The 12,177-nt window shown below is 51.9% G+C and overlaps 1 protein-coding gene across 1 annotated transcript; it reads left to right on the forward strand.

Moving 5' to 3' along the window:
- The first annotated feature begins 4,397 nt into the window (after window positions 1–4,397).
- LTBR (lymphotoxin beta receptor) lies at window positions 4,398–11,296 on the forward strand. The gene is given in 12 exon segments (XM_060658631.3): window positions 4,398–4,721; window positions 4,839–4,935; window positions 5,192–5,317; window positions 5,401–5,553; window positions 5,920–6,016; window positions 6,152–6,243; window positions 8,974–9,081; window positions 9,397–9,422; window positions 9,995–10,223; window positions 10,383–10,600; window positions 10,602–10,624; window positions 10,626–11,296. Coding segments are annotated over 12 exon segments (1,413 nt in total). The 5' UTR covers window positions 4,398–4,604; the 3' UTR covers window positions 10,753–11,296.
- The last annotated feature ends 881 nt before the right edge of the window (window positions 11,297–12,177 follow it).

The following is a 12,177-nucleotide window of genomic DNA, read 5'->3' on the forward strand; positions in this document are numbered from 1 at the left end:
CAATGCGACTTTCCAACAAGACAGAAATATACAGAACAGCAAAAGCTTCCCTTTGTCCCATTCCCTACCCACCCCTCAGGCCAAGGAGGGCTGCTGTAATCCGTATATCCATCTGTATCTTTTGTGTGCTTTTATAGAATTATATGCATTTCTTTACATTTATACTTTTTTTCATAAACGGGACCATATTATAGGTATTCTGTGACTTCCATTTTTGCCTTTAAACTATGTGACTTTGGAAAAGGCACTATACCTCTCTGGGCTCCTGCGTTCTGATCTGAAAAGTGAAATGGCAGGGGGAAGGGAGAGTGAGGGTCCCAGATGGTCCCAAAAGCCCTTTCCAGTTGACTGTGCATTAACCCTTGCTTAACACAAGAAAGAACTGAGGCCCAGAGGAGTGAGGAGTTAGGAGTGGGGCCAGATGGAGAGCTGAGTTTCTCCTTTCCATGCTCAGTGCTGCTCCCCTGACTTCCAGAGAAGTGGACTCTTGCTCTGTGGGGTCCCACGGCCGTGTGGTCCTTGTTTTGGAAGCTTCCCCAGCATTGGAAAATGCTCTCCCAGACCGGAGCTGTTCCTTCCCTCCTGGCACTAGCCATGCCCTAACCCTATGTGGCCATAAATGTGCAAAGGCTACAGGGAGAGAAGTGAAATAGGGAGTCTGCGATGGGATGAAGGTCATGAGTTCAAAGGGGCTTACTGCCTCTTGCTCTCTGGGGAACAGATGATGGAAATAATCACTTTCTCTTCCACACTGCCAGAAAGAGTCTTGTTGAGAATCTATGGCCGCACTTACCACTGTATATGATTACTAGCCTAGTATGTGCATGTGTGCATGTGCGTATACACAGATCATACTATGAGTTCTCTGAGAACAAGCTCTAGGCTTATTCATCTTGGTCGTCCCACTGTCTAGTGGTCACTATTTGTTGACCCAATCTGCAGAAGATGGCAGAATGAGCATCTTAAGACTCAAGATTTACCTTCGGCAGAGAGTGATGTGCTATGAGAAAGCATCTCCATTGAACATCCTAATTTCCTCTGATAACTCATTAATTTGTCATCTACTAATTTGCCTAAATTTCCTTCATTTTTTCCATTTCTAGGGTAAAAAATGAGTCACTCAATTAAATGCAGCTCTTTATTCTTACTACTTGGAATTAATGAGCCTTTCAACACTGGGCTGCCCACTGTGGAAAACAGTAGGCTTTCTATCTGCGCTTATATGGTGGGAATGACCAGAAAACTCCTCCATACCACTCCTACACAAGTCACCTGGCAGGAGGCTTAGAAGTTCACCATTAGAAGTTTATTCCTTTGGGTCAAGGCAGGATTTCTCCACCTCAGCACAACTGACATTTGGATAATTCTTTGGGTTTATTTAAAGGGATGGTCCCCAATGAAAATGCAAAGTCTCCGGAGAAGGATGACCCCCTCACCCATGACACATCTCTCCGTATTTACCAGACCCTTTCTGAGAGCACCAGTTGGCTAAGAACTGTGTGGAAAAGAGTATCCAGAAGAATCCATTCCCACCAGGCACCCTTTTTGGATTCTTCATAGACCTCTGGGAAGGAAGGTCTCTCAGCAGTCCTCTCGGAAGAAGGCCAAACATTCTGGGAATCTGTGGGGTACTCAGTCCAGCCCTGGTGCTGCCCAATGGAAATGAGCTTCAAGGAAGCTGGCAAAGAACACAAAGAAAAAGAAACCAAGACAACGCCCTGCCCACAAAGAATTCATGGATCCCCCTGTGAGTTTCCTTCACCCTCCTGGAGAAGGTTGGGTAGGCATAATAACCATTTATTGCTAAGACTTATCAATTGTGGTCCAGCTTAGAAACAGCAAACACTCTTAAGTCTTCCAAATGGAAGAAAGTTAACCCAAGAAACTGGTACACGGGTGATGAAAGAGATGAGAAGCCAACGGGGGACAGCGAGGCAACCCAGAAAACAGCGAAGCAGGAAGCAGCTACATCTCTAGGGCTGGAAGGACAGCGGGGTAATTAAGCATCATAGACCCAGAGGCCTCCTGAGTTATTTGGCAGGAAGTAAATAGTGGGGACTGCCTGACAGGAGATGGGATTATGAAAGGAGGGAAGGAAGAAACACAGGCAAACACAGGTGATATCCGATGTCCGAAAGCAAAGAGAGACAGAGAAATAGCCTGGCTTCTTTCCTCCTCCCACCTACCTGTCCTTCACTCACCTGTCTTCCTATTGGCTGAAACTACCCAGAAGCCCGAGGAAAAAGGAGTCTGGGAAATGTAGTTCCCAGCAGTGATACAAAACAGCAGAGGAAGAGGGGAGGACAGATCTGTAAGCAAACCAGCAGTTGACTGGCAAATACAAAAAAAAAAAAAAAAAAAAAAAAAAGAGGCCCAGAGAGGGGAAGTGTTGGGACCAGGATTAAAGTCCAGATCTGAAGGCTCTTTCTTTAGGACCCAGAGACTCCTTGAAGGCTGAAGTGACAGCATGAGATTGGCAGCAGAAAGGATACAGTTCAGCCAGCTGTGGTTAAAAAAGATCTGAGATAGGGCTTACCTGTGAAGCAGGAGCCTTTTGAAGTGCAGGAAATGTTCTGGGGGAGATACACAAGAACCTACAAAAGTGAAAACTCATTGATCTGTATCCATCAGATCAGTGTCCTTCAAGCATTTCACTGTTTATAAGTTATACCTCAATAATAAAAAAGAGAGAGAGAGATCTCTCTTTTCGATAAAATCCTATAATATTTTCAAACGAAATGATATATGTCTGGGATTTGCTTCAAAATAATTAAAAGGAGATCAGAAGAATGGAGGAGGGCTGTATGGAAGAAATAGGACTGGCCATGAGCTGAAGCTGGAGTTCACAGTATTATTTTCTCCTCGTGTGTGTGTGTGTGTATGTGTGTGTGTGTGTGTGGTGTGTTAATTTCCATAATAAAAAGGAAAAGGAATCTAAGGCCACTGCATGCACATACCTGTATGCATTGAAGAGCTCAGTGGTGAGTCCAGTCTCAGCCCCCAATTCCCTGGACTTTGAAAGAGCGGCAGCCCTGAGCAGGGTGTGCTCCTCTGGTATTTCTTCCCCTTCCGGGCTGCCTGGGACCGTCCATATAAACATTTGCCTGCAGAGTACAGGTCTGAGGTCTGCACCAGGAGAGGAGAGTGAAATATCTAAACTCAGGCAGGAATGAGCTTGGGACCCAGAAATCGGGAACTCTGGAGTCTAGGCTAGTCCTGCCGCAGACTGGCTATGTGATGTGGACAAGGCATCATCGTTTATTCCATAAACGTGTACTTGGTATGGGCCAGACTCGGCCAAGCACTGAGACCCAGTCCTAAAGATGCAGTCTAGGCCATTGCACAGCTCACAGCCTGGTGAGGCGGGAAAGAATAAGCCCAGACCGCTGTCTGCGTGGGATCTGTGCAGCCTGGGGTGGGGGTGTATCCCAGAGCCCGTGCGAGCCTCAAGGACAGGTGGGAATTCGCCAGGAGCACAGCAACTTGAAGACCAGAGAGCCTGGCATAAGGGGGCATGGCAGGGGCTGTTGTTAACGGGTTGCCGGGAAATGGTGGGAAGAAAGCGGGCAGGGACTAGACCAAGCCCCCCGGAATCCTGGTCTCTCTCTATGTGGCACCCTCAGCCTCCATCTTCTCATGATTAAGGCAAAGCGGCTGGACTGGTGGTGTCTCAGCTTCCTCCAGTTCAGAAGGATTCAGAGGCTCCTTCCTGGGTGAGGAAACTGGGACTAAAGACTGTGGCTACGCAGCTCCGGTGCAGCCGCCCCTATTCATGGGGAATTTGGTCTACGTGGTCCTCCGTCGTCAAAGGACAAGGGAGCAGAGGCCACAGCACTCTCTGCAGTGTCTTGTGGGTGACCTGTGCCCACTAATGCGTGCACTGGGGTGGATCAGGGGACGGAAGGGCTGGCTGGCTTGTTATTCCTCTGCAGCTTATCTTTAAAAGTCACACAACAAGGCAGGAACCCCCAGGAGTCCAGATGGATGCCAACTGGGACTTCTGGTTCCCAGATGCTGCAGCTGGCTGGCCGTGGGCCTCGGCGGGTGTCTGCACTCTCCGTGTCTGCCGTTCACAGGCCCTTCCACTTTGAGATCTGGCACCCAGCTGGACCCAGCTCCGGCTCTCCCTCTGTTCCGAGTCAGCTCTGCCCTGCTCTCGGAGGCCCATCTGGGCACTGTCCACTGGCTCTGTGGCCCATTCCCACCTAGCGGTCCTCTCCTCCCGGCCAGGCTTCCGAAGAAGGGAGGAGGCCCGGTTCCGGCCCTGCTGCCCTCACGTGCTTTCCCGGCCGCCCCCTCCCGCCCTGCATCGGGGCGGCCAAGCCTGTTCCTCTTCCCCGATTGCGACAGCTGCCTCTGCTCCCAGCGCTCCCTGTCCCCGCCCCGAGGCCGGCTTGCTCCACTCCCACTTCCTGAGCCCGGCTCTTGGAGCCCTGGAGGCCAGGCCAGGCCCGGGCGCTCGGCCCCAGGGGCACGTCAGCCCGAGCCTTGTCCCAGACCCTGGGCTCCGGGGGGAGGTCGCTGCCACCACTGCCCGGGACGTGCAGGCCTCCCACCTACCCCCCAGGCCTCCACCCATCTGGCCGACTGGCCGACTGGCCGCCATGCGCCTGCCGTGGGCCGCCTCCCCCTGCGGCCTGGCCTGGGGGCCACTCGTCCTGGGCCTCTGCAGTCTCCTGGCAGCATCCCAGGCCCCACTGATGAGGGAGGGGCCGGCGCAGGTGGGTGAGGGCAGACTCGGAGGGGAAGCGGGGTCTGGGCAGCCCTCCCTCTAGTCCCTCTGCCCTCCCCAGGTGCCCCCTGGACAATTCTCCCCCCACCTCCATCTCCCCTTGAAGGCGCCCCCATACCACACGGAGAACCAAACGTGCCAGGACCGGGAAAAGGAGTACTACGAGCCCAAGCATCGGGTCTGCTGCTCCCGCTGCCCCCCAGGTGAGACCCGAGGGCCACAGGACGCCTGGGACGGGAGGTGGGTTACAGGGCACTCCAGCCCACCTTTACCGCCTCGGAGGGGAGACAGACACCATCTCCCCTGGAAAGGAGAGGCATTTCTCCTGCATCAGGAAAGCAGCCGGCCATCCGTCGGACGTGGCCCCCAAGAGGGCAGGGTCACACGGCAGGCAGGCAGCAGAGGTGAGGGTGGGAGCCCCGCTCCCCTGACACCCGGATCGCTTCGCTCACATCCTAGGCACACGTGTCTCAGTGGAATGCAGCCGCGGCCAGAACACAGTGTGTGCCATGTGCCCCGAGAATTCCTACAACGAGCACTGGAACCATCTCTCCTTCTGCCAGATGTGCCGCCCCTGTGACCAGAGTGAGTGGCCGTGTACCCGGGGAGGCTGGGATCTCCTGGAGCGCAGCCCCTCCACCGAGCTCCCCTGTCTGTCTCTCCACCAGTGCTGGGCTTCGAGGAGACTGTGCCTTGCACCAGCAAACAGAAAACCCAGTGCCGCTGCCAGCCCGGAATGTTCTGCGTGCACTGGGACACCGAGTGTGTGCACTGCGAGCCACTCTCCAACTGCCCACCTGGCACCGAGGTGGAGCTCAAAGGTCAGAGGCCACCGTGGGCAGAAGGCGGGGAGGAGACTGGGTGCCAGTGATCTTGAATGGGGCCAGGAGCGTGTACTTCATCTGTAGGGAGCCCCCAGGTAGTTCTCTTCGACATAAAGAGCCTCCTCTCCCTCCCTGGGCTAAAGGCCCACAGAAGGGGTCTGCAGAGAAATGGAACGGGGACAGGGGACAGATTTGGGGCCTCAGAAGGAGGCTTCTCTCAGCTCAGGGAGGCTCGGGCCAGAGGAAGATCAGGAAAGGTGCTATGGGCAGGGAGGGCCATTCAGTGGGAATAAAGGAAACTCACAGCGTGGAGAGACGCCCCTTGCCCACTCACCCTGGCTGGCCTTGCTTTTCTCTTGCCAGATGAAGTCGGGGAGGCTAAGAGAAACTGTGTTCCCTGTAAGGCAGGGCACTTCCAGAATACCTCCTCCCCCAGGGCCCGCTGCCAGCCCCACACGAGGTGAGTGCACCCCCACCCCGTACTCCCACCATCCCAGAAGTCTCAGCTGCTGACCACCCTTATGCTCGCATGCATGGGCTAGCCTCCACTTCCAGCCTTGTGCCCGCTTGAATTGGGCTTCCCTTTCCTTCACAGGTGTGAGGAACAGGGTCTGGTAGAGGCAGTTCCAGGCACTGCCCAGTCTGACACCAGCTGCAGAAATCCACTCGAGTCCCCTGAGATGCCAGGTGAGGAGTCTGGGGCCCAGGGGCACATGGGGGGAATCTGGGAAAATGCCTTCATTTCTCCCAGCTAAAAAGATGGGGAAAAGATTAATCCTTTTCTCTCAGAATTGGGGCAAGCAGAAAAGTTCCCTAAGGAAAAATTGGAGTATCCCTAGGCAAGCTTGATCTACACATTCTTTTTAAGTTATGTATTATACACATAACTTGTAAGTTACATGTACTATTATGCCAAGGAACACTCCTACCCTGAGATGTAATTGTAACTGACATTACTGTCCTCGTCTTGGACATGCCACCATCATATAACCCACTTACCAGACCAAAAATCTCTTTACTAGATTACACACTTTCATTATTAGAGAGTTCATCCCACATTTGACTCTGTTTTGTTTGTTTCTTTTCTGTGACATTGCTGGTTTCCTAGCCTAACAGATGATTAAGGGGTATTTCTAATAACTGTAAACATGATTAGCAGGGAGAGAGTTTATTAACTTTTTAAAAATTACCAAATATTTATAATTATGGCTTTCATTTATTGAGAGCTAGGGCATCAGGCACTCTGCCAGCACTTGACAATCACTAGCTCATGTAATCTTTTTAATGACCGTGTAAAGTACAGCTGACCCTTAACAACATGGGTTTCAACTGAGCGGGTCGCTTATATGTGGCTTTTTTTTTTCAGTCAATACGGAACATTACTATACATGTATTTTCTCTTCCTTATGAGTTCCTTAATAACATTTTCTTTTGTCTAGCTTACTTTATCACGAGAACACAGTATATAATACGTAACATATAAAAGATGCATGAATCAAACTGTGTTATTGGTAAGATTTCTGGTCAACAGTAGACTATTTGTAGTTAAGGTTTGGGGGGAGTCAAAAGTTAGACGTGGATTTTCGACTACACGGGGGTCAGCGCCCCCAACCCCCACATTGTTCAAGGGTCAATGGTAGTTCTATTATTATCCTCACTGAGGACAGGAGGAAACTGAGGCTGAGAGGTTATGGGACTTGGCCCAGATCACTCACTGGTATTTGGTATTACAAAGACCTGTACTCAGTTCTTTCTTACTCCAGAGCATGTACCATAATGCACGCACACCATAGAAAATTAGAAAATTCAGAGAAACAGGGGCACTGGGCTGGCTCGGTCAGTTAAGCGTCTGACTCTTCGGCTCAAGCCATGATCTCACAGTTTGTGAGTTCGAGCCCCTCATCCCTGCTTGGGATTTCTCTCTCCCTCTCTCTCTGCTCCTCCCCACTTGCACACGTGCTCTCTCTCAAAAAATAAATAAACACTAAAAATTTTTTTAAAAAAGAAAATTCAGAGAAGTAAAACTAAAAACCACTCACAGGACCATCACTTAGCATATCCACTCTTAACATTTTTTAATATATCCTGCCAGACATTTTTCAATGGATGTCTATATATAGAATTGGTTTTCTAAAAGTGGAGTCATTTGAATATTTTGTCACTTGATTTTTCATTCAGCTATATCATCTTTTTCCTTGTCCTCTTAGTACTTTTTAACCATGTATCAAATATACCTGGCACTTTAGAGCTGGAATTTTATTTTATTTTTTTAAATTTTTTTAATGTTTACTTATTTTTGAGAGAGAGAGAGAGAGAGAGAGAGAGAGAGAGCGCACGAGCCAGGGAGGGGCAGAGAGAAAGGGAGACACAGAATCGGAAGCAGGCTCCAGGCTCTGAGCTGTCAGCACAGAGCCTGATGCGGGGCTTGAACTCACGGACTGAGATCATGACCTGAGCCAAAGTCAGACGCTTAACCAACTGAGCCACCCAGGCGCCCCTAGGGCTGGAAATTTAGACAGTAGGTACCAAACCCCCCTCATTGTATCTTTGAGGAGACTGATGCTCCAAGAGGTAGAATGGCTTAAAAAGTCACCCAACTGGGCCGGGACACAGACATCTCAGACGCCAGGTCCAGTTTTTTCCCACACCTCCCATTCTGTGCTCCCTCAGGCCCTAGGTTTAGGTGGATCAGAAAGGGCCAGCTCCCAGTATACAAATGTCCAAGTCTTCCTGACCTTCCCCAGGTACAACTGATGGGTGCTCTAGACTCTTCTGTGAAAGACAGAAATTATCCACTGCTACACACCAAGACCTGAGAATCCCAGCTCCCAGCCTCCCTTCCCTCCCCTCCTGGAGCCTGCCTTGAGCCAGGGGATGGAGACTTTGCAAGCCCCACTCCCCCACCCCTGTAAACACCCCCACAGAGACAGAGGGGCAATCTCAGCTCCTATAGCAGCCTCTCTCTAAGATGGTCACGTCCACAAAAATGTGGCTCTACCCTGTGGCCCGAGTCTGCTTACAAACCCAAGTCCCACCTTCCCTGTACTGCCTTCCACCGCCACTTCCAACCCTGGAAAACCAAGTGCCCACACTCCTGTCCTCACCCACAAGACTGCCCCCATCCTTGGTCTCTACATGGTGGCCACCATCCATGCCCTCCAGAGATCTCCACCCTCGCTTGAGTTTCCCCCGGCAGTCAGGAGGGCCTGCCCCAGTCCAACTTAGTTCCCCTTCTCTGTAACCCAAGGGAAGTTTCTCCAATTCTGCCTTTAGGAACTGCAGTGGGTCTAGAAGGGAAAAGCTGCTGCCACCCCTTTTCTCTGAGTTGTCCAGAGGACCAGAAAGCTGTTCCTTAGCTTCCCTCCCCTTCTACCCTTCCTGGGGTCGTCACGGCTGTCCCGTCTGCTGTCCTGGCAGGAACCGTGCTGGTGCTGGCCATCCTGCTGCCGCTGGCCTCTCTCCTGTTCCTCACCACGGTCCTGGCCTGCTCCTGGAAGAGCCACCCCTCTCTCTGCAGGAAGCTGGGTAGGAAGGAGCTGGATGCTGGCAGGGACGCAGGCCTGGCCGGCTGTCCGTCCCCACCTGATGGGGAAGGGGGTTTGGAGGGAACAGTCAGCTTCCCCAGGGCTAACCCTTCTGTCCCTCCACACCCTTAAGACTCCCAGTGCCTGCCCTCAGCATGGACATCATCTCCATCCAGCACCCCCATTCTGAGGCTGGAGATAAGGGCAAAGATAGCGTGTTCCTTCTGTGACCCCAGGGTGGGGAGCAACATCGTGGTGTGGGGGAAGGGTGAAAGCCATACCGGAGGCTCCAGACCCTTTTAATTTTCCATTGCAGGATCCCTGCTCAAGAGGCGTCCAGAGGTAATGGGGGAGGCTGAGAAGGCCACAAGGAGGGGTAGACGGGGATACATGAACAGGTGGGGTAGGCAGGATAAGAGTGTGCAGGCTTCAGTGTTCATTCAGCTAATAACTGATTGCGTATACCATGTGCCAGATACCATTCTGGGCACCACGGATATAGCAGTGGGCAAAACAAAGTACCTACCCTCCTGGAGTTACATGCCAGCGGAGCAAGAATAAAGTTAGACAAACATTTATCAGGTAGTGATAATTGGTAAATAAAGCGTGGTAGTAGGACAGTGAATGACAGTGGCAAAGGATGGGGGTATGTTATCTTAGAGTGGACAGAGAGGGCCTCTCTGATAAACAGATATTTGAGCAGAGAGCTGAAGAAATGAGGGAGCCAGCCATCAGAATATCTGGGGGAAAGTGCCCCAGGAAGAGGGACATCAAGTGCAAAGGCCCTGTGGCAGGGAGCAAGAAGTGGAAGAGAGAACAATGAGCTGCCTAAGCATGGGGTGGGGTGTGGGAATTAAAGAACGATGGAGTCTGAGGCCCATGTCATTGGTTGGTTCTCTGCCTCTCTCCTGCAGGGAGAGGAATCAAATACTGCTGATGGAAGTTGGGAACCTCCAAGGGTCAATCCACATTTCCCTGACCTGGTAAAGCCACTTCTGCCCTTCTCTGGAGACTTGGCCCCGGCCTCGGCCAGGCTCCCAGCGACCCCAGGCTTGGAGGAAGAGGTGCTACAGCAGCAGAGTCCTCTAAGCCAGGCCAGGGAGCTGGAGGCTGAGCTCCCAGAGCAAGGCCAGGTGGCCCATGGTGAGCATGGGGCAGGCAGGAGGGAGAAGAGGGGGCATGGAAGGGGGGGGGTGGGAGGATGGTGTGCAAGAGGAGAAAGTGAGCCAGACAGAAGCAGAGCAAAACAGAGACTCCAACAGCTAGCCGTCGGCCCCTCTCACTCTGCTTCCCTTCCCACAGGTACCAACGGCATTCATGTCACCGGCGGGTCTGTGACTGTCACTGGCAACATCTACATCTACAACGGGCCAGTACTGGGGGGAGCACGGGGCCCTGGAGACCCCCCTGCTCCCCCAGAACCTCCATACCCCACCCCTGAAGAGGGTGCCCCAGGCCCCCCCGGGCTCTCTACACCCTACCAGGAGGATGGCAAAGCTTGGCACCTGGCTGAAACAGAGACACTGGGGTGCCATGCCCTCTAACAGGGCCAAGGACCCAATTTGTCCCCCATGCCTCTTGGTGTCTGGGAAAAGCCAGGAGAAGGGAGGTGCAAGAGCATCTTCTCCCTGCGGCTGCCCTACCACACAGGACTGACAGAGGGCCTGGATAGGGCCCCTGAGAGGCAGACCCTGAGGGGCCGGGCCTGAGACGCATCTCTGAGAGCAGGGCCGGGCACTGGCTGGGTATGTACGTGCCACAAGACTCTCACCGCCTCCTGTGCAGGCCTGAGACTTCACTGCAGACCCTCCTGCCCGCCGGGGCTGCACTGGCCTGGCTTCGGGCACGGACAGGGCAAACGATGCTAACTGCTGCCCGCCACGGCATTCTGCACCCTAAGCAGGGCACAGAAGGAGGACAGCCACATGGCCACTTGCAAGGACATCAGCAGGACCTCCAGCAGATTCGTGGTGCTCATCCCCAAGCTTCAGAGGCCCTTTGAGAGCCCACACTTCACATGGACTGAAGTAGACCCTGTAGAAGATGGAGTTACATGGAGGACCACCCCTCCCCTCTCCTCCTAGAAAGGGAGTCACTAAAAACTGGGGGTTTGGATACAGTTACTAGGTAGAAGGGAGAGTTTTGGAGGGAGAGGAAAACAGCAAGTGTATTTATAAATTGTAACCACATGCAAATAAAGAGGAGATCGAGACCTAGGTCACTCATTTTCTTGGGGTTTACATAGAAACACTATTGCATTGGGGCAATGTCAAAGGCAAAGGTCAAAACATTAAAATATAATCCTACAAAGGTATTTCAATGAGAGGCTGGTGTCTGTAATTCAGGTGATAACTGTATTAGCCGGCCATCCCTGACAAGGTGCCAGATGGTGTTCTAAATGCTTTACAATAGAGGTGCCTGAGTGGCTCAGTTGGTTAAGCGTCTGACCCTCAATGTCAGTTCAGGTCATGATCTCACGGTTCATGAGATCAAGTCCCACGTCTGCTGTCAGTGCGGAGCCTGCTTGGGATTCTCTCTCCCTCTCTCTGCCCCTCCCCAACACACGCGAAGGATCTCTCTCTTTCTCCCAAAATAGATAAATAAACATGAATAAGTAAATAAATGCCTTATAATATTAACATATGTTACCCTCACAACATCTCTCTGAGATAGATAGTATTACTATTCCCATTTAACTATTGGGGAAACTGAGTCACAGACAGGGTAAATGACTTGCCTAATTCAGCTGCAAATGGCAAAGCTGGATTTGCACCCCATTAGGCCGTAGAGGCCTCTCGGGTAAAAACTTCACACACCATACCCCTACAGAGTTTCTCCGAACAGGGGTTTAAAAATGGGCTGGTTTTCTCAAATAATCAGACCTGCTTCGTGTTCTGCAGGCATATTCAATCTCAGCCAACTCTCCTACCCGCAGCCACAACGCAAAGTGAAAGAGTGTTCTTTCCACAAGGCCAAAGGGAAAGATACGCACATTAGCCCTAAAATGTGAAATATTCTTCCCATTCTGTTGGGGAAGAGATCTGGGCCAGCCTCCTTCCACTCGCAAGGCACACTCATGATTTTTCCTTGTTTATTC

Source organism: Panthera onca, chromosome B4, assembly GCF_046562875.1.
Source record: "Panthera onca isolate mPanOnc1 chromosome B4, mPanOnc1 haplotype 2, whole genome shotgun sequence".
NCBI lineage: Eukaryota > Metazoa > Chordata > Mammalia > Carnivora > Felidae > Panthera > Panthera onca.